This window comes from Pangasianodon hypophthalmus, chromosome 8 (genome assembly GCF_027358585.1).
Source record: "Pangasianodon hypophthalmus isolate fPanHyp1 chromosome 8, fPanHyp1.pri, whole genome shotgun sequence".
Lineage (NCBI taxonomy): Eukaryota > Metazoa > Chordata > Actinopteri > Siluriformes > Pangasiidae > Pangasianodon > Pangasianodon hypophthalmus.
The window spans coordinates 21329382-21349387 of record NC_069717.1 but is presented as its reverse complement, the minus strand read 5'-3'; the positions used below and the strand labels follow the sequence as shown (position 1 = coordinate 21349387).

Below are 20006 nucleotides of genomic sequence, written 5' to 3'. Positions count from 1 at the left end.
TCGCTCAGATCCTTACACATGCCCATTTTTCCTGTTTTCAACACATCAACTTCGAGAACTGACTGTTCACTCGCTGCCTAAAATATCCCACCCCTATACAGGTGAGATAATCAACGTTATTCACTTCATCTATCAGTTGTTTTAATGTTATGGCTGATTGGTGTATATGTACATATGCCTCCTACATTAAATTGTTCATAAATACACATATATTCTCAGAGTTTTCTCCTGTGCAAAGTAATTACATATTCTCTTGTTCTTTTGTGTCAGTGATTCTTACCAAGTGCTGCCAAGTGTGCAGAGATATAAGCAAAAAAATAAAAATAAAAAATATAGTGTACATTCTCAATTAATTTCAACTGGAAAGTCACCCCAATGAAGAGAGCATAGACATGTTACACAAAGAGGTGTCTAGATATCCTCTCTTTTGTCTGCAAGAGCAGTGTTTAATTAAACAAACAAAAAAAAACACAAAACAAACAAACAAAAAAACCCTAAATTGACTCTTTAACTACACAGAGGAACCTACTATATACATACAGTCATGTAATGTGTGTTTCTGAAACAGACGAAAGCACAATTTGTCACTCATTTCTTGCAGAATCTTTAGGGAAGTCGACCAGAAAGAGACAAAACAACATGAAAAGATGTATTCCGTTTAATACAAATCTGAGACTAAATTCATGTGACATTTTTCCTCCAAATTAAAATGATACCTGTACACCTCATCAATGAACACATTTAAACACAGGTGAGACCAGTTTGTACAGACAAAAATACATAAGAAGCATCATTTTCAGTATTAAAACATGAACCTCATTAATCGTTACTATAGAAACAAACATTGCCATAGCTGTCTTTCTGCTACTAAGACCATCATATTGATATGTTCACTTGTAGTAAATGAAAGAAATTAAATTATAGTTTAAAATATCTGGCTAAGGAGAGTGATTTTAGAAATTGAAATGTCAGTACACAGGTTGAGAACACAAAGCTTCATGTACAACTCCCTTCTACACAGATCAAGTAAAAGACAAGAATCCGAGGCTCTTAGTTGAGTGTAAAATAGATGACTGACTGATTATTAAACAGTCTTTAGCTCAGTAGTCTAAGGAACACAGGGTCTGTCAGAATCGTAGGGCTGTTCACAGGTTCTGTCAGTAATATTCTGTCGGCAAGTAACAACAGACATTTGGCCCAGTTGAAAAAAAAATATAGACTGTAAGCTCAGGTAGAAACCATAAACTGTCCCCACGGCAGACATATCAGAACGACTAACAGTACAATGCGTATATATCTGCATCAAAGTGTCTTGCATCAATACTCACGGACGCAGTGCATCATCCCTGTATACCAAACAGAACTGTGTTACTGACTAAAGAACAAATATCTCTACAATCATAAAAAAAAAAAATAATGACAGGGATGCAACAATACATCAATATGCATCAATGGATCACACATTAATACCTAAGGATGCACTGTGTTGCACTTCGGTATAAAAAAGATCACGGTTTAAAGAACCAACATCTCCACAGTCACAGCAAAGTGGCCGTAGCTGCTCGTAGGTCGTTCAAAGTACAGGAGCTACCTGAATAATCGTGGTATAATTTGTGTCTGATTTCAATCTTGAAATGAGAAAAAAGGTCTATCATAATAATCATGTATTAGTTAAACTTATTTCTAGAGTTTTTTTTTTTTTTTAATTTCAAGCTTGTTCTATGAACAGGCACATTTTGCTAATAGTCAAGCAGTTATTTCTAGAAAGAAGCAAAAATGATCTGAATAGAAAATTTTAAGCTTAAAATGAGAAAATATTACAGAAATTTGACTACTGGATAAGCTACTTACAGTAAAATTTGTGTAGTAAAAAAAAGGAATGATAAAAGAATAGATATCACAAGAGGACAAACTGACCAGAGATGTCTATCCCTGTGCCAGTCTGGCCTGATATACGCTGGCTCATAACAACACACTGTTATTGCTCTACTTTTGGTCATTCATGGTCTGGATTGATTTGGCTCCTAAATATACGTACATCTTTTTTGGTCAATATTCATTTTGAAGCCTTGTTTATAACCATAATAATAGTCTTTTCTGCATCTTCAGAAAGACATAATAAAAATGTCCACTTTGGCTGAAATCTAGATCGTTTAATAACGTCAGCTTTCTTTTTTTCGTCTTATAAATGTCCGACTCATTGGGAAATAACTTTTTAGCAGCCTTATTTGTTAGTGGTCTAACCATTAAAAAAAAAAAAAAAAAAAAATCATAGATAATGAAATCTGAAAAATGATAACTACTGTATTTTTTCAGAATAGTTAAATGCCCAAGCTATACTGACAGTGGTACATTTAATATTAGCATGTTAATAATATTTGAGGTACAAGGCTGACATTGGTCAGCAGTTGTACAAGTATGTAGGCCGTGGATTGTAAGACATGTCAAAGAATATGTACCACTAGATCAGTTTGTTTCTGGGGTTAAAACTCCTCTTTTCTCCACCCACAAATCCTCTGTTCCAACGCAACCTTGCTAATATTCCCTCGCCACATTTCCAACATTTTATTTCACCAAGTGATGTTGATTAGATCGTCCCTAGGTGTCGATATGATTGTATATGTGCAAGCAAAAAAGGGTGAAGAGGTTTGTAAATGTAGAAGGATTATATATTTAAATATAGTTTGTCTATGTTCTGCCAACTAATCAGGAAGTCATCTTATTAAGACGGCAATGTGACTCCGCACGTTTACCTAGATTAAAAGAAATCGAACCAATCACTAAAGTATATTTTACGCCTGGTCAATTCCGAACAAAAAAATCTGCTCCTTCTTAGACCCTCTACCTTTTATGCAAACGACCACTCGTGTGAGGTCTGTAATACGTCATATGGGGAACTTGATGAGGACGTGTTGCAAAAATAGTTGGAATAATACTTTTCTCCATCTCTTGGAAAACTGAAATAAATATAAAAACTTCTATCCTCGTAGGATTTAAGTCCCATCTGATTCAATCAGCTGCTTTCATGTTGGACTCTTGAAGTAAGGGTCTGTGGTCCGAATCTGCTGACTGGGCGAGAGCCTGCAGAGTATCTCTCTGCACTTGTTTGGCCTTGTTGTACAGCATAACGCCCACAACCACCATTACGGTGCCCGCTGCAGACAACAGTGTGATGGGGTTACTGAAGACGATGATGCTCAGCCAGATGGACAAAGCGTGCTTCACTGTGCTTGCCACACTGATAAAGAAAAACAACACAAAACGATTATTAGGCAAGGAGTGAAAGCTTGACTCAATCTCTGAAAGTCATAGTGAAAGTTACGGTTATACCACAGCGCTGTCTGTTGAATTCTCAAATCTGATTGCTCAGAAGATATAACAACAGCTCTGACAGTAGTCCCTGGTGCGATACAAATCACAGGTTTATATCAATGCTCTCGGGCTAATACCTCGTCATTTCTATAGTAACAACTCATCCGCAGAGACCTGTATAGCAGATATTCTAACAGAAACATTTAAAAACAGGAGTTCTGGGGAATTGCCGTGGTATACGAGAAACGAGACACTTGGGGAACGCTGTGAGCCAATGAAGTATCCTTTTTTGTACAGACATAAAGACAAATTAAAAGAACAACCAACATAAAGTAACCTAGTGAGGTGTAAGGCCACCACAAACCACTAGAACAGCTTCAATGCTCCTTGGCACTGAAGATTCTACAAGCCTCTGGAACTGTACTGGACACCATTCTTCCAAAAGATATTCCTCAATTAGTGTTTTGATGATGGTGGTGGAGAGTGAGGTCTAAGACATCGCTCCAAAATCTCCCATAAATGTTCAATTGTGTTGGAATCTGGTGATGTGATATGACTTGATCATATGATTTATGACATCTTTATATTTCATCAAACCATTCATTTTGTAATGACTCCTAACTCTATAGGGATAAGTAACACAAACCGTACAATGGCTCCCACAAAATAACAAATCTTCTGGTTTTTTTTTTTTCCCTTTAATTAGTCACGTGTCTGTATATGGGGCAAGGATGGGGCGGATACCTTACACAGCAAACAAATGTATTCGTTCATTTGATTTATTCAGTTAAAATAGTACTTGAGATATTACCATTAGGACACTTGACATACAGATTTTAAAAAAAATAACACAAAAGGTTATTTTTAAGATCTTAAAGAACTCATCCTAGCACTTTTCTTGCAATTCACATCAACTTGCTCTCCACATGATTCATTAATACAATCCACTGCGCATCTTTCACCAGCAAAGACGAATTTTTAAACCACATTTTCTGCTGGTTTTGTCACTGCCAGTTCCCACCCAATAGCTGAAATACCCCAGTTATGTACATCACACGGTCCTCTTTTTAAACTCCTTATAAGACTCATGTAACGTTATAAGGAGCCCTGTGTGTGTTACGGGGAGGAAAGACATGCCAGGAGCAAACAAAATGGTTCCAACATCATCCTTTAAACTATCCTATCAATCGAATTTTTAATCACCAAATACTAACGACACACAAAGTCGAAACCTTCCACTTAACCTACTAAATGTTTTTTTCCCCCTATTTCAATTTTCCACACAACACACATCACAGGTCTTTCATATTCAGTGTATTTTCAGTTATGGTGATGAGTCTGTATTCTAAGTACACATCTGTCAGTGTTTTATGACAACAGCTACAGAGATTGAAAGAACAGATGCCGTTCCTACCTGAAAGTGACAGGTGATATGCGTCCCATGAGGGCGTAGGCTGTAACGCTCTGCAGATGAAACAGGACTCCGTCAAACAGCAACAGCACCACAATGTCCTGGGTCAGGTTTAAGCCCTGCCCACTTTTTCCAAACAAATGGATATCCTGTGGGTGCGAGATGGATAAGAGTTACAGGTGACATTGTGAATGCACAATTTGCTTAGTGGTCCATATTTTCTTCTACCAATACAAAAATGAATTTTTTTCAACAGCATAATCGAGGACAAGTTTATCATTAAAATTCACGCAATGCTCTGTGAAGCATTTATTTATTTACTAGTCAATAAAAATCAACCTATAACTGTGCACTGTGCACGTTTTATATAAATTTTTTCTTAGTTGTGTATCTTCTGTATTAGTGTCTCAAAAGAAATGAGATTTACACTGAAACTTTTGATTTCCAAAATAAATAAACACAATTTCCTTATAGAACTGCACAAAAACATACCCAAGAATTGAGGAGCACAGTGGTGTACAAACCAGATATCTTACAGGTATGAGCTTTATCTGCTTAAACGCAATGTAAAAATAGACTGGCATCTTGGCATTCTTGCAGCTTGCGGACGAGTTTCTAAATTATGCAGTTATGTAATACACACGGCACTACAAAAACCCAGGGTTTAGTGCGAGATCTGCGCAGCCATTTGTTTTATAATTTAACACTTACTTACTTTATTCATGCATCTGATGGATTCAGAATCATACACTAGTCCTAAACAGTGAGACGGTTTGAAAATTTCACGGTATGATAAGACAGTCTAAAAAAAAATCACAGTTTCAGGGAATCATGGTAATCAACTAGTTAAACACAAAAGCAGGTGGTGAAAATGAACAGAAATATTACAAACAGTACAAAAGATTCCTTGTACTTCCTTGTGTAACTAACAAAAAACTAAAAGGAAACAAAAAACAAGCCCTACATGTTCTTTTTGTGGCACAAGATTTCCGGGCATATGTCTGTTTCGTAATGGCGTCTGTACTAATTACGAATGATTTGAAAAGGATAAACAAACTATGTGTAAAACACAAGAGATGGGAGTGTCACATGGAAAATTACAATCATACTACACATGTAAACCTTATAGAAGTATAATATTTGATGCTTGTTGGAGGGATTGTGCTGATTGTTTGACCAGAACACATCTGCAGGTTTTACCGGTGCCTTTTAAATGTCATCTATATCATATTGTTCCATGTTTTAAATAAAGCCCACATTTAGTTTTGGCAGTAGATGATAGAAAAGAGTGAGTGCTTCTGGGAGTGTCTCCATACTTAAGAAAAAGCACAAAAACTCTTCCCACAGGATACAAAAGAATCTTTCCAAATCTTTCTATCGGTCAGTTCTCACTGGATATACAGTGGCCCCAAAAAGTATTTGGACACTTAAGCAATTAACACTTACAAATTTAGGAATTTCACTGCATTAGAAAACAACGTGGCAAACCAAGTGGCACCCAAGTATCATAAAGAAACATACCACAAACAAACCTTTCAAGCCAAACATTTCCCAAAAAATAGATTATGTTTAAAAATATAAAAATAATAAATAGACTGTTCAATATTAGACAAGAAGGTATATGGAGACTTAAGATTGTTCTGCTTGTCACACTTAATACATAGTTAATGGGATGAACTACACCATGTGGTCACTCTGCTAGGGGCACCTGGATGAAATTGAAGATAATTAACTACAAACATTCACTATAAATTACCACCGGACCAGCTGGTTAAAAATAGCTGCAGAAATGGCTAAGAAGAGGGAAGAAAGTGGGAAGCAAGTGTTGAGACAGAAGGTCTAGCATCATCTGTTCACACAAAGAAGGTCACTCTATTCACCAGGTCAGCAAAACTTTAAACAAAAAAAGGTTTAAAGATGAAGGACTTGTGAATGAAAATGTACAGGCAGACCCAGAAAGACCACCAGCAGACTGGGCAGGATAATTGTGAATAAAATCATTAAAAAAAAAAAAAAAAAAAAAAAAAAAAAAAAAAGCGAGAAACAACAGCAAGGATTGTTTCAGACATCAGTAACAATTACCAGACATTATACATCTCTTCAAAACAGCATCTACGTGAATGGGTACAGAGGGACAGTAATGCGGCATTAACCATTCATCAGCTTCAAGAATTAGAAAGCAAGGGTGAAATTTACAAAAGAACATGCACAGACAGCAGCTTCTGGAGAACTGTCGTATTTATGGATGAATCCAAATTGCATGGAACTGATGGTAGAGTGTTTGTATGGAGAAAGCCAGGAGAAGAATTCCAACCAAACAGTACAGGGGTGGGAATGTCAAAGGGGCTTGGGCTGTTTTTCCTACAGTGTCGGTGAGATTGTGTTCATTGATGGCATCACGAACTCAGAAATGTACAGAGGCATTCTGGGTGCAAATTCAGAGGCATTCTGAGTGCAAATTCATTCTATTCAAGCAACAGAATTGGATTTTCCAGAAGGATAATGATCTAAATCATACCAGCTGCCTTTTTTTTCCCCCTTAGAATGGCCCTCACAAAGCCCTGACCTAAACCCTACAGAGCATCTATGGGATGCAATGGAGAAGAAAATGTCGATTGTCAATGCTGTAGTGTGGATGAACTGAAAGTTTTGTTGGCTTGACAGAATCATTGCTTGGAGGAAACGTCCACTACAGCTGGTACAGAATCTGGTCAATTCCATGCGCAAATGTTGTCAAGATGGCAAACGAAATACTAAAACCCTGTAACTTCATCTTTAATGAAGCCACATCCGAGTTATTTTTTAACAGAAGAATCTATTTTTTGGGAAATGTTTTGCTGGAAAAGTGAGCTTGTGGCGTCTTTCTTTAAAATACATGCCAAATGAGTTGATGTTTTCTAATGCAGTGAAATTCATACATCTGTAAGCGTGGCTTAAGTGTTCGAATACTTTTTATATATTACATGGGGTTATTTCTACTGGTTATTTTAAGATAAAATGATGCAGGAGTGTAAAAAAAAAAAAGATTGATGTGACTGATTCAGACGTGACTAGAAAGATATTTTTGAGAATGGTGCTTCCATAAAAGCATTACATCGTCATACATCTTACACTGTCAGTGCTTATCAGGTTGTCATTATAAAATGAAAGAGTGAGAGTGGAGAGAGAGAGAGAGAGAGTGGCTGTGAGGAAGGTGGCATGCCGAGCCCAAAAAATATAAATAAATAAATAAAAAAGGAGTAGAAACCACATACCCTGACTAACATGACACTGTAACAAACCCTGATATTGAATACTTTACAGTTCATCAAAAGCACTGACTGACCATGAGGAAGGCCCAGGCAGGAATGAGCATGATCACTGCAGCTGCACTAGTGAAGAATTGCAGTTCTGGAGGGCTAAATAGGAGAAAAATATACATTAACAAACTATATGAGCCACTTTTTTTAACTATATAGCAATTCCAACTTCCAATTCCATGCTACATTAATGTTTAATAACACATCACTTAATATTAAGGAGCATCAAATTTTTTAAACTATATATCTGAGAAGACAAGGCTTGTAGAACATTCAGAGTAAAAGGAATTAGAAAAATGAAAGCAGATCTGATTAATATGTTCAAACTGGCATACAGGGAGTTGCTGTTAAACACTTCTCTGTGCTTATAGCACACTAAAACGTTCAGTGCAAGTTAAGCACTGAGGTTAGGATTATGAAATGCCCGAGGTTTTAAAGACGTCTTTAGGGTTCAGAAGTAATTCCGCTATTAAGAATGTGTTATGAAAGCAAATACGTTATGTAATATATTATTAGATGCATTACTAAATGTGACTAAATGTGACTAAATGTGACATGTGACTAAATGTGTTTAAGTAATCTTTATTTGCTTCATATTGGTTTACACTCCTGTAAAACTAGGTGTATCCTCATTAGGCACAGAGTTATGGAAGGAAAAAAATACGGCAGGGTGTGTTGTTACAGCAAAATAATCAACAAGGTGGAGGTGTGATGTGGCTCAACACAAAGCAGAGTTACTTTTACCCCCTAAAGTTTTTTCTATAACAGCACACAAATGCAGCTTGTAAACCAAGAAACCACACAATGCAATGTCTTCGCTTCTTAAGACTTTCCTGTTGATTAAAAGAACAGCTTTACCTCTAACTATTACTGTTCTGACACTGGAGACTCCTTCTAAAGTCTTAAATCAATTCCTCCTTACAGAAATCGTCACTAGATCAATAATCATACATTTTCCTTTGTTAAATACCAACAATTTTTTTTATTTAATTTGTTTTATATTAGTCGTATAACACAAGTCTCTTGTGCGCTATTGATTTTTCCCTGCTCATGATTTTCCATTTTAAAATATTGCAATAAGTTATTTCATTATCCAGAACTGGACAGAAAAACAAGAATTTCCACCACTTCAGGTTAAAGGAGAATACAGGAGGCGTAATAATATTATCAAATGTGCTGTCGGGAACTGCGGCAATCGCAAAAACTCAGCAGGATGGTGGATTTTAAGTGATTCTGCAGTAACGTGCAGTTAAAACTAAAAACAAAAACAACAACAACAACAAAACCCTGCACATTTTGATATAATCCTTTCACAAATATTCACGTGGCTGATATTTTCACAGTGCTGAGCAGAGCGATAGAGTGCAGGATATAACACTTTTTAAAAATGTGTAAATGACACTTCGTTGTAGCCATATTTACTATTTTTGGGTCAAAATCTTCAGCCTTTTTTCTCTTTTAGCCAAAAACTGAAATACTAACAGGAAATGTCTGTTAATGTTGAAATTCAAAACACCATGTTTTATAGCTCATCTGTTTTACTGGAGAGAAAAAGACTGCTCTTTTGGTATACATTTGAGTGTGAACTCATGATAGATTTGTGGAGGTTATTTGGCAGGTCTCTATGGGTCTTAATATAATCTGTGATAAACATCACTGGATATTGTGGCAGTGTAATAACGTGTAGAGACGATAATACTGTTATATCACACAAGCTTTCTTACTACAGAAATGATAATATATCAGAACGAGCGTATTAATATAAACTTGTGATTTGCCTTGCTGTCGACACTAGTGACAGAGCTGCTGTAACAGAAGATGAACATATTCTGCCCTAAGAGATTCTACAAAGAGAGTTTGACAACACAGTAATTTAATTGTTAATTAACATTATAACACTCTGATGTAGTGGCTCATTATTGTCATAATGGAGGAGTCCATGGCTGAAATTCCCATAGCATGACATTTGGATAATTCTAGTACAGAATGCACCACTGAGAACACAAAACACTCACCTGAATTTATATTTGTCTCCACTTAGCAACTTCTTAGAAAATACATTCTGTAAGCTACAATGCAAAACAGAAAAATCAACAGAAATCAGTGTTTATGATTTTTTTATTTTGGTGATCTTTAACGTCAATGAGCACAACAAGATTCTGGAAGCAAGTGCTATAAACATAAACGTGTATTAATGATGCGTACCAGTCCATGATGTTAGTGGAGAGAGCAGCAGAGAAGCCTAACATGTTGAAACTGATTTCAGTGGCTGTACAGAGAGCTAGACCGGCCATTACCGGGAACAGAGACAAGTTCACCCAAAGACCTGTTGATCAAACACACAACATGCTGTTAATGATGAGATCAAATGTATGGCATGAGCATTATTTGCGACATTCCTACAGAAAGTTCATTGTGCACGCTATCTATTGGCATTGTGGTCTGAGATCTACTGAGATATTTTTGTCTCTGGTTTCCTCATTGAGTACAGAATAACACACACAGGGTGTGCTGTTATAGGAAAACAATCACAGCTGGGGCGATGTGATGCAGCCTGACATGAATGAGAGTTATTGTTCCCATCCCAAAGTGAAATCTTTTCTTATGAAAGCACATCCTGAATTGTTTCATTCCTCTTACACCACAGCGATTTTCAATTTTCAATTTATTCATGAATGATGTTTATAATTCCATTCAATGTTGTGTAATGTCCTCAAGACAAGGAAGTTCCTGTGATCATTTGCATTATAACTCTTCTCTCTCATTATAACTCACTTCTCTCTCTTTCTCGAAAAACAAATACACCAAATTAGCTTTCTTAAGAGCTTCTACTGAAATCAGCTGTTAAAATATTCCAGAAATTTCTCTGGGGATCTATGTAAGTCCTATTTTCTCAACGATTAACCTTGAAACGAACGCAGAAAGCAGAAATGTATAGGCAGAAACAAATGTGCTGTTTATGAACATTACAAGGGTCGATAACCATCATCTATTTCATACCATCCATTACACTGAACATTTAATTGCACATCTATATTTGTGATATAGATATACTGTAGATATAGAATATACTGTAGTCTAACATTATTTAAAAACTGACACATATAGCCCCAGGGTGTGGCTTTGGTTTTCATGGCCTGACAAAACAGTCATATTCATCTCTAAATTTATCATATATAAATTACAGTTAGTGCAATGCTGTTGCGCTGCACAATATCTCGTTAATCATTAATGCAAGCTTTATCAGCAATGCCGATATGACAGACGGCTGCAGTACGAAATGAGTAAACAATCAGCAAAGGTACTGTTCTGTGTTGTGAGCATCATGACTGATTTCAGAATGATTAATGACCTGAAACGTCTGTATGTTACCTGTGTACTCCCCCAGTATCAGTCTGGACATTATGACGGTGAAGATGGGCGCTGAGCTTTTCACCGTCTCAGCAAACGACACGGCTACGCTTTTCAGGCTAACCAGCCCCAACACCACAGTGGTGAACCTGAAAGGAAAGCAAAGAGAAAAAATATCATATTGCACTATTTACTATTCTAGCACAGACGTTAAATAATTTGCATGTTATCATCACAACAGGCCACAAAATGCTAATTCAACATATTGCTTTTTCACTTTATAGTACCTAAATGGAATTTACTGTCCAGAGTAAAACTGAACTAATCTATAATTTTAATGAATGTTTTGTACGCTTGAACTGACTGGTCACTTGAATCGAATGGACTTGAACTTAACAATAGGCCTGTACTTATATTGTAATCTAGGACCTAACATGTCCTATATTTGAATAGTTGGATTACGTTCTTAAAACAAATCTGTTCCGGGTCTAGCATCATAACTATAAAAGCTAATACAATATTTTTTTCAATATAGAAGATACACGGATCATTTCAAAACGTCATGTGGAAGGAGTTTACAGAACAGTACAGTTTTGATTTGAATCTATGCACATAAAGCCTCATAAACAAAGCAGATGGATCCTGATCCTTCTAATAGCACCTATTAGCACTCATCATATGAGTTTCAAGGTCAACTGATGGGAGATAAGGCCTCTTATAAAACTGATGGACAGGAAAAACAAATGGTAACAACGAGGCACACCTCATTAATCCCACGAAGAGCATGATCATGAGAAAGTTGGGTGGGTATTCAGCACGGGATTTGTGCTGGTACAGGCAACAAGGCACAAACATCTTGATACAGCCAATCACTGTGGTGGAGAGCATCTGTACAGCACCTGAAAGATAAGATGAGCTGGGACTCACGCAAGGGACATGCATTTGCATGGTGCTAAAGAGTTTCTGTTGATATTTACTCAGCAACTGACAGTGGAAAGAAAGCAGAAAGCAGAAATGACCAGGCTGACAGAGGTGCTTTGTTTACGAACGTTAAAGGGTACATAGATTACAAGCGCAAACCCATACTATCCATTTCATTCGGATTAGAAGTAACACTGTATATAGTCCACCGATTTGTGAAACTGGATAAATACAACCCCAGAAAGTGGTTTTGTTTTTTCAAGCTTGACATTATTCATCTCTAAATTAATCATAGCTATATAAAGAGCCAGTGCCATGCTGTAGCGCTGCATGCTATCTTGTTAATCATTAATACGCAAGGGACGCACACTGGAGAATTTGACACAGCTTTTGCTTGGTGCGGTGATAGCGGATAAGTGGAAGTGTGCGCACATAAACTGTGTAACCAACAAGTTCACTCGTGGGAATTCGCTAATAAACACCATTCTCAAACTTAAAGGAACAGCTTTCCCTCAAAACGCTGTGAACTCTCCTTTTATTAATAATAAATAAATGTATCTTTGTAGAAAACTTCACCATAAGAAATGGTGTTTTATTCCTTATTATTAATATATATTATTGTTGTTGTTCAAATTAATATAAACCTATGATATGAATTACAGCCGGCACTACTGCCAGAGCTGCTGCTATAGAATATTATACCCCAGCATTGCTGAATTCTCTAATCTGATTGGTCAGAAGGGGTTGATTCGTTGTCTATTACAGCACGGATTGGATAGTAGTTCCAACAATTCAATGCAATTCAAACAATGGGTTTATATTAATGTGCTCTTTCTAATCTGTTATCATTTCAGTAGTAAAATCTCATACACTGGAACTTGCATGGCAAGGGCTGTTCATAATCTAAGGCTAATAATAAATGGATTTTAAAAATGTGTTGTTATTTGACAATCGTTGATATGGTGAAGCTTACGAGACCAACATTTTATTTAACGTAACGCTTTGTAAAGCTTTGTCAGTATGTTTTCTATCACAGGAAAGTCTTTGCGGTTTCCAATTTCTCAATCACATGACAAACTGCGTTTTTGGTCCTCTCTCAAGAAACAGGAAAAAAAAAAAAAAAAAAGAGAGGAACAACTGTTTATAGCTGCTATAAGGCGTGGGAACAGGAACTAACTCGTCTCGTGGATGTTCCACAACATTAAATGGAATAATGAGTTGTTCATTAATAAATCCGAAAAAAGTAATCAAAGGGTTTTATTCATCTTATACCACAATTGGGGTATAAGATGAATAAAACACTGAGACAAAAATTTTTTAGGGTGGTAACAGTAACTTGGGCCGCATCACACCACCACGCTGTTGATTATTTTTCTATAACAGCACAACCTGAAAGGTTTCAACACCTTCTTGACAATCAGATTTAAGAATTCAATAGTGCTGTGGAATAATCTCAATTTATTTCTGTCTTTATATATATTTTTCACCTGTAAACTCCTTTTTTCAATACAAGAATGAAGTATGAGTGGAATGATTTAATGTTTATGCACAAAATGAGCAACCTTTAGAAACAACGCCACACCCAGTCTTTGACCCACATGCAATTGAAAAATGTCAATTATTAATTCAGCTGAATGTCTTAAGCTATTTTGACTTTAATACCTTATGCAAACAAAAACCAGGAACTTCATATACATCAACATGCTGTGCTGATATGTAACGTTGAGTTATCATGGTGATTCAAAACAAAGCTGACAAGTAACTTCATTCAAGCGTGCAAGAAGTCTGCAGACGTTCCAGCCAGTATACTCACCCAGTACGCTTGGCTCTCCCTCCAGCAGAGACAGGATGTATTTGTTGAGAAAGAGTGTACAGAAGCTGAAGAAGTACCACAAGCCGAGGTATGCCAGCGATCTGGAATTCCACACACCCGAGTCGGCTTCGATCACCGTCGTCTCGGTAATGGTGACTTTCAAGACATGCTCGCTGGGTACGCTCTCGCTGCGCGCCAAGATCACCCTCTCCTGACGCGGCCTCCTGAACGGCAAAAGAAGCTTCGAGAACATGGATCTCCCCACTCGGCCATTGCTCGGCATGGCGCACGTAGTGAGTGTGGGGCTTACAAGCAGCACCCACTCTTCAGGACGCAGGGGAAGAAAGTGAAGCGACAGATCTACACCATGGCAGAGGGTATAATGTCACTCAAAGGAAAACGTGAAACATGTTGAAGAGTCTAGTGGTGGAAGTCGGACGTTCTCTGCAATAAAGAGCAGAAGTTGGTGTATTCAGTAAAACAGTATGAGATTATTAGTACAGTTAGAAAGAGAACATTTTTGCCATGAGATAGGTCAGTACCACTAACAGACAGTAACAATTATGCTATTTTGTTATGCTGAGATTCCTTGCCTATGTCTAAGTCTTACAAAGGAGGAGTTGTGCTGTGGGTTATGTCATCTGTGTACACTAGATGTATGCTAATTACTGTTTTTAGCCTGACGGTACACTGTTTCATCTGGGATCATTATCTCTTACTAGGCTGGATCCAGTCACCTCACCATGACTAATGAAAGGGCAACGAAAGTGAAAGATTTCTCAAGGTTTCTAGAAGTCATGCAGTTACAAAAGGAGTACACTAGAAGAATGCAAGAAAAAAAAAAAAAGGAATGGACTATGCTATTAAATAAGATTTGTCTGAGTGCACTAAAGTGTTGCTCCAGCTTAATAATTTAATAATTCCCATAAAGGCAGTATAAGGCAGGGGTTCAGAAACTTTGTGCATCCAGGGAACTAAGTGTAAAATCATTTCCACAGACCTTATTATGAACATAATCCAACCATTTGAATATGAGGTTCATTATTCAAATGTGTGGAATAATATTTTGGCTCTCTAGTGGAGCTTTTTATTCTTGAACTTTCCACCAACAGAACACATTAGGGCCAACATGACATTATTTACATGTCGATTTGTGTTTTTTGAGTTATTGAGATTTTTTTTGTGGGGTTTAATCCAATTCAAGTGACCACACAATCCGGCTAATAACTATAAGAGCTCAATCACAAATAAAGCAAGTTTGATAATGGTGGGTTATGATTTCCACCACTGTAACAAACAAACTAACTAACAAATAACAAATAGCTTTGATTGGATCCGACTTTGAGAACCACTAGTACATGGAACGACGACATAAAACTTACAAAGAGCAAAGATTTAAAGATCACAACGGTTGACTCAAACATGAACCACAAGAAATACACAGTGCTGGTCTAAATGCACAAAGCAGTACAGACATATTCACAGCCCAAGACAAAACGACACCCATTCAACATTCAAACCACAAGACATGCTGATCAGAAGCAAAAAAACCACAAGACATCAACTTTATATAAAGGGTGCACATGATAGCTTTCACTCTACCGGATGGTAGCTATCGTATGATAGAGCAGACCTAACTGGTCTGTGGGAATTACCCAAGAGTAAATTTAAAAAAAAAAAAAAAAAAAACTTCTTTGGAAAAATCTACAAGATGAAAATCTAGCGCTGCTGTCACAAAGAAACAACCTGCCATCATCTAAAAACTTGTTGTGTCAGATTCCTGCAATGAACTACTTTCTATTCTATTCTATTCTTCAGTTAAGAGCTGTTGCTCGTAGGTGTGTTATCTATGTTTTGTGCCTTACAAGGTTACACATTAGCAATTTACCTGAACCTCGCCACAAGCCAAGCATTTGAACATAAACATATCCTGACATACTATGCAAGTGATAAATAAACATATCATGTCTTGACAAGTGCAGGGTGTGAATTACCATTACTGTTTTTTTTTCCCTCCCTGTCAATGATGTACTATGAAAGGTGATGTGTCATCCATTAGTGGTAAATTGCTGTGGTAATGTGGTCAGAAAAATGAAACACGCACCGTTATAGGAAAACAATCCATAAAATGGAAGCCCTGTCATGTGTTATTCCTGCAGCATAAAATATTTATTTTAGGAGGGGCTCAAATCTTTCGCAGCCTAAGGCGAAAACGTGTCTAATGAGGACTCGGCCTTGGTACAGAGTACGAACCTTATCAAGACTTCTGCACTGTCTTTACACAAAGTAACGACCGTACCTGTTGGTAGACGTGCGAATGTGTAGACCCAAACTAATCACGTTCAAAAATCGGAGGATTTGACGAAACTACACAAGCAAGTCTCAACAAGAAGATAGATTCCTGCTTGCTGCAAGACTTGTTCAGTCAAATTTAAGAACATAACTGAGACAGTCTGGAACTGTGTAATCATCACAGTTATACTGACTAGCACGTCTCTGACCGACTCACACGTTTTCATGTCAGTTAAAGAAAGGACTGTACGGATTCACCTAGCTCTAAAGAAGCTCTTCTTTTCCTGTAATGACTGATGTAATGACTAAAGATTCTCTATTACCAAAGGAGGAATTATCACCATGTTAATTGTTTTTATTATTAATTAGTCCCTCTAAACTTTCTTTGAGGTTCTCCGACTTATTTTCCTTTGTATATGTGCCGGCTCCGTTCAGGCCTGTTCAGTTTACTTACTTTGTTTGTTCTAAAATCAAGAATGTTAATTTATCACCCTGTCTCCTGTTCCGTCCACAGTACGTGTGCAGACACACACGATGATGGTGCTGTCTTATACCCAGACAAATGACAAGCTATGATGCTGTACTGATCTTCTGTGAAGTCATAAGGAAAGATCAAATTATCAAACTATCCAGTCTCCTTTCCAAACACATCTGTTCATGAACATTTTCACAAAGGAGGCCTGAAAGAGTTCCAAGTACAAGCCTAAGCATTAGAGTATTAGAAAATCAAATCAAATCTGACCACAATATTCCATAAAAGCATTCAGCAGAAGACTAAAATACACCAGAGTTGTTTCTTCGCTAGCCAAAAACAGTCATCTCCAAAAATATTGGCGCCCTTCAAAAGGCACTAGCGTGCAAAAAAAAAAAAAGCTTGCCTAAAATCAACACCAATCTATATGATTCAACTCAAATTGCTTATTTTTTCTAGAATAACAATCACTCTAGGAACTACTACTTTAAAAGAACAGTATTTGTAATCTCAAAATTATTGGCACCCACAGAATGTGTCAAATAAATGCTTGAAAAACATTAAATAATTTGCGGTTCCCTTGGGATATAAATATCGAGGTTGCCCTCAATCACTATAACCAGTTTGTCATCCATCAGTATGAGGACAAACAGAGAGCTTTTAACACAAATGAGATGGCTGGTAACCTGGAAAAATGAGGCACTACATAACAAATATGCCGTAATTAAAATACCAACTAATTAAATACCAATTACGCAGTAATTATACGCTGAGAATAGAATATCGTACATGAAAATTACCAAAAGGAATCCCATCATAGGTTTTAGCAACCAGTAACAAGTCTGCAGTCTAGTAATAAATAAGTCAAGTACACACCTGAGTGCAAGGCAACCGTCAAGAAAGAATTCCTACTTTTACATCATATGTTGCCTTACTGTGTCGGAGTTACTATTTCTCGCCACTGGTGAAGAAGCGCTGAGCAATGTGGACAGCTTACGACATTTGTTTTCAGTCAGGTTTCCAGAATCTACAGCGATCACATAAAATCTCCTCTGGAAATGCTAAAGGTTCTCTCCTGTCCTGAAATGATCTGTGAGCCGGTGGCCTGAATTCTTTCCTCACTAAATGACCCCATCATTCACTGGATTTTCAACAAACAGACACATGATTGATTGTGTAGTAAACGTCACTGCAGGCTACTGTTTTTACAACCTACATTTTTCCCCAGCAAAGCAAGTTGGGTAAATTTCATAAAACTGTGGTCTACATTTTTGGCTAATATAGATCACTTGTATTCAGTTAAGTATTTTATCTATGTCCCACTCGCACTTCCGGGGTTGGGGGTTCGAATCCCGCCTCCGCCCTATGCGTGTGGAGTTTGCATGTTCTCCCTGTGCTTCGGGGGTTTCCTCTGGGTACTCCGGTTTCCTCCCCCAGTCCAAAGACATGCGTTGTAGGCTGACTGGCATTTCCAAATTGTCCATAGTGTGTGTTCTCATGCCCTGCAATGGGTTGGCACCCTGTCCAGGGTGTCCCCCTACTTGTGCCCCAATGTGTAGGATAAGTGGTATGGAAAATGGATGGATAGACGGACGGATGGATGGATGGATGGAAAACTGTATACTCATTGACATGGTTTCTTTAACAGTCTCCAGTGGCAGCGCTTTGTAAAAATCAGCAGGTTTTCTGCCACAGAAAGTCTTCAGGACAGAGTTTGCCCTTTTCTTAGTGTTGTTTTTTTTTTTTGGTCTCATTGACTTCAAGAGCGAGGGGGAAAAAAAAGAGAGGCGGGTGATAAGAGATACAACGACAATAAATAAATTTGAAATATGACATGACATTAATAAATGTTTGGCAATTTGTGGTATAAGAGCAATAAAACACTTCAGAACATGTGCTTGTAGGAAAATCCTTAATTTAGTTATTGATTATTTTCCCATTACAACACACCCCAAGTATTTTAATCCTTTAATAAATAATTCTATTGTTAAATCTAATTAGGCTGCACGTTGCCATAGTAACTGGGCGGGGCTTGTTTGTAGAAAATAAGTACCTGGATTTTTTTGGAGTTATTGGGCTTCTTTAAATATCCCTCTGGATGTGTAAATGTACAAGTTGACAGTAGTCTGTAACCAGTGAAAAGTAAACCTTAACAAAGTAGTTTCCTGTGTGTAAAAAGTGTCTTAAAGTTCTTGAGGCGTTTCCAGACGTGCAGTTTAGTGAAGAGTGAAAGAATAAAGCACTCAGAGGAGATAAGACATGATCTAATCATCAACAGTCCAGATCCAACACAAGTCAAACAGAGAGTTTGACTATTTGGATTAAGACACCTCGATTGTGTTGGACAGCACCACCAAGAGGAAAGCTAGGCAACAAGTTTACCCTTTTTAATCTGTCCAGTAACCAAAAACACAAAAGCCCAATCTATCAGGAAAGCCTACTAATGTAAACTCCAGTTTATTAACTGCACAGAGAAGAGAAAAGCACGTTACCTGCCACATTTTGCTTTTCTTTACCATGGGCAAATCAGCTCTCCAGCAACAAACTTGCACCACTCCACCATTGCTAAGACAGCTAACATAACAGTGGAGCTTGAAATCAGATCTCCAGTGTGTGAGCCGCACAATTACACGTCCACCTCCACCAACTCCTCAATTCAAATAACCTCTCTCTGGTTTGTTGTTATTCAACGCGGATAATGTATCTCTACGCCGCAAGACTTCCCTCTACTCCACCACAACGTGTCGACGCTCCTTTCACATGCCAAACGCCAAATATCTTCTCACTTCCTGCATAAGCTCACTCCCAATGTGTACGAAACAATAGCTTGTAGTGCGCTATGTATGCTCTGTGAATGCATTTGGGATTGAACCAACCTTTGAACCGTGGTTGGCCCATTCGAAGGAAAGTGTTATTTGGTTTTTAACTGCGCAAAATTGCGCAGTACGCCTTTAAAATATTTTCCTACTAAATATTATTTCAACTGATGTGTAAATATGATAATGAAGGATATAAATTATGAATAATATTATCTATATTATGGCGTATACACAAAACAAAACTTAAAATCGAAACAAGTAGGTGAAAGTGAATATATTGCGATTTTTACACGCATTACTGATTAGAAAAAACGCT

General features: G+C 37.3%; 1 protein-coding gene across 2 annotated transcripts; it reads right to left on the bottom strand.

The window, feature by feature from the left end:
- Window positions 1-643: 643 nt before the first annotated feature.
- On the bottom strand, window positions 644-19721 carry LOC113533389 (solute carrier family 35 member E2A). 2 transcript variants are annotated; one of them, XM_026925520.3, is made up of 9 exons: window positions 19364-19721; window positions 14108-14551; window positions 12137-12272; window positions 11395-11522; window positions 10228-10348; window positions 10038-10091; window positions 8049-8121; window positions 4727-4872; window positions 644-3238 (listed from the first exon to the last, which is right to left on the bottom strand). In XM_026925520.3, exons 2-9 carry the CDS (start codon window positions 14388-14390, stop codon window positions 3010-3012), a joined length of 1170 nt encoding a protein of 389 aa, XP_026781321.1. In that variant the 5' UTR covers window positions 14391-14551; window positions 19364-19721; the 3' UTR covers window positions 644-3009. The 2 variants fall into 2 exon arrangements, with proteins under 2 accessions (XP_026781321.1, XP_034162624.1); XM_034306733.2 differs by lacking the exon at window positions 19364-19721 and adding an exon at window positions 18925-19253.
- Between the last annotated feature and the right edge of the window lie 285 nt (window positions 19722-20006).

Coding starts and splice junctions, on each gene's coding strand:
- LOC113533389 (XM_026925520.3), bottom strand. CDS start 14,390: ATGCCGAGCAATGGCCGAGTGGGGAGATCCATGTTCTCGAAGCTTCTT. Junction 10,349..11,394: donor GATACTGGGGGAGTACACAG/GTAACATACAGA, acceptor TTTGATCAACAG/GTCTTTGGGTGAACTTGTCT. Junction 8,122..10,037: donor GGAGACAAATATAAATTCAG/GTGAGTGTTTTG, acceptor TCTCCTATTTAG/CCCTCCAGAACTGCAATTCT.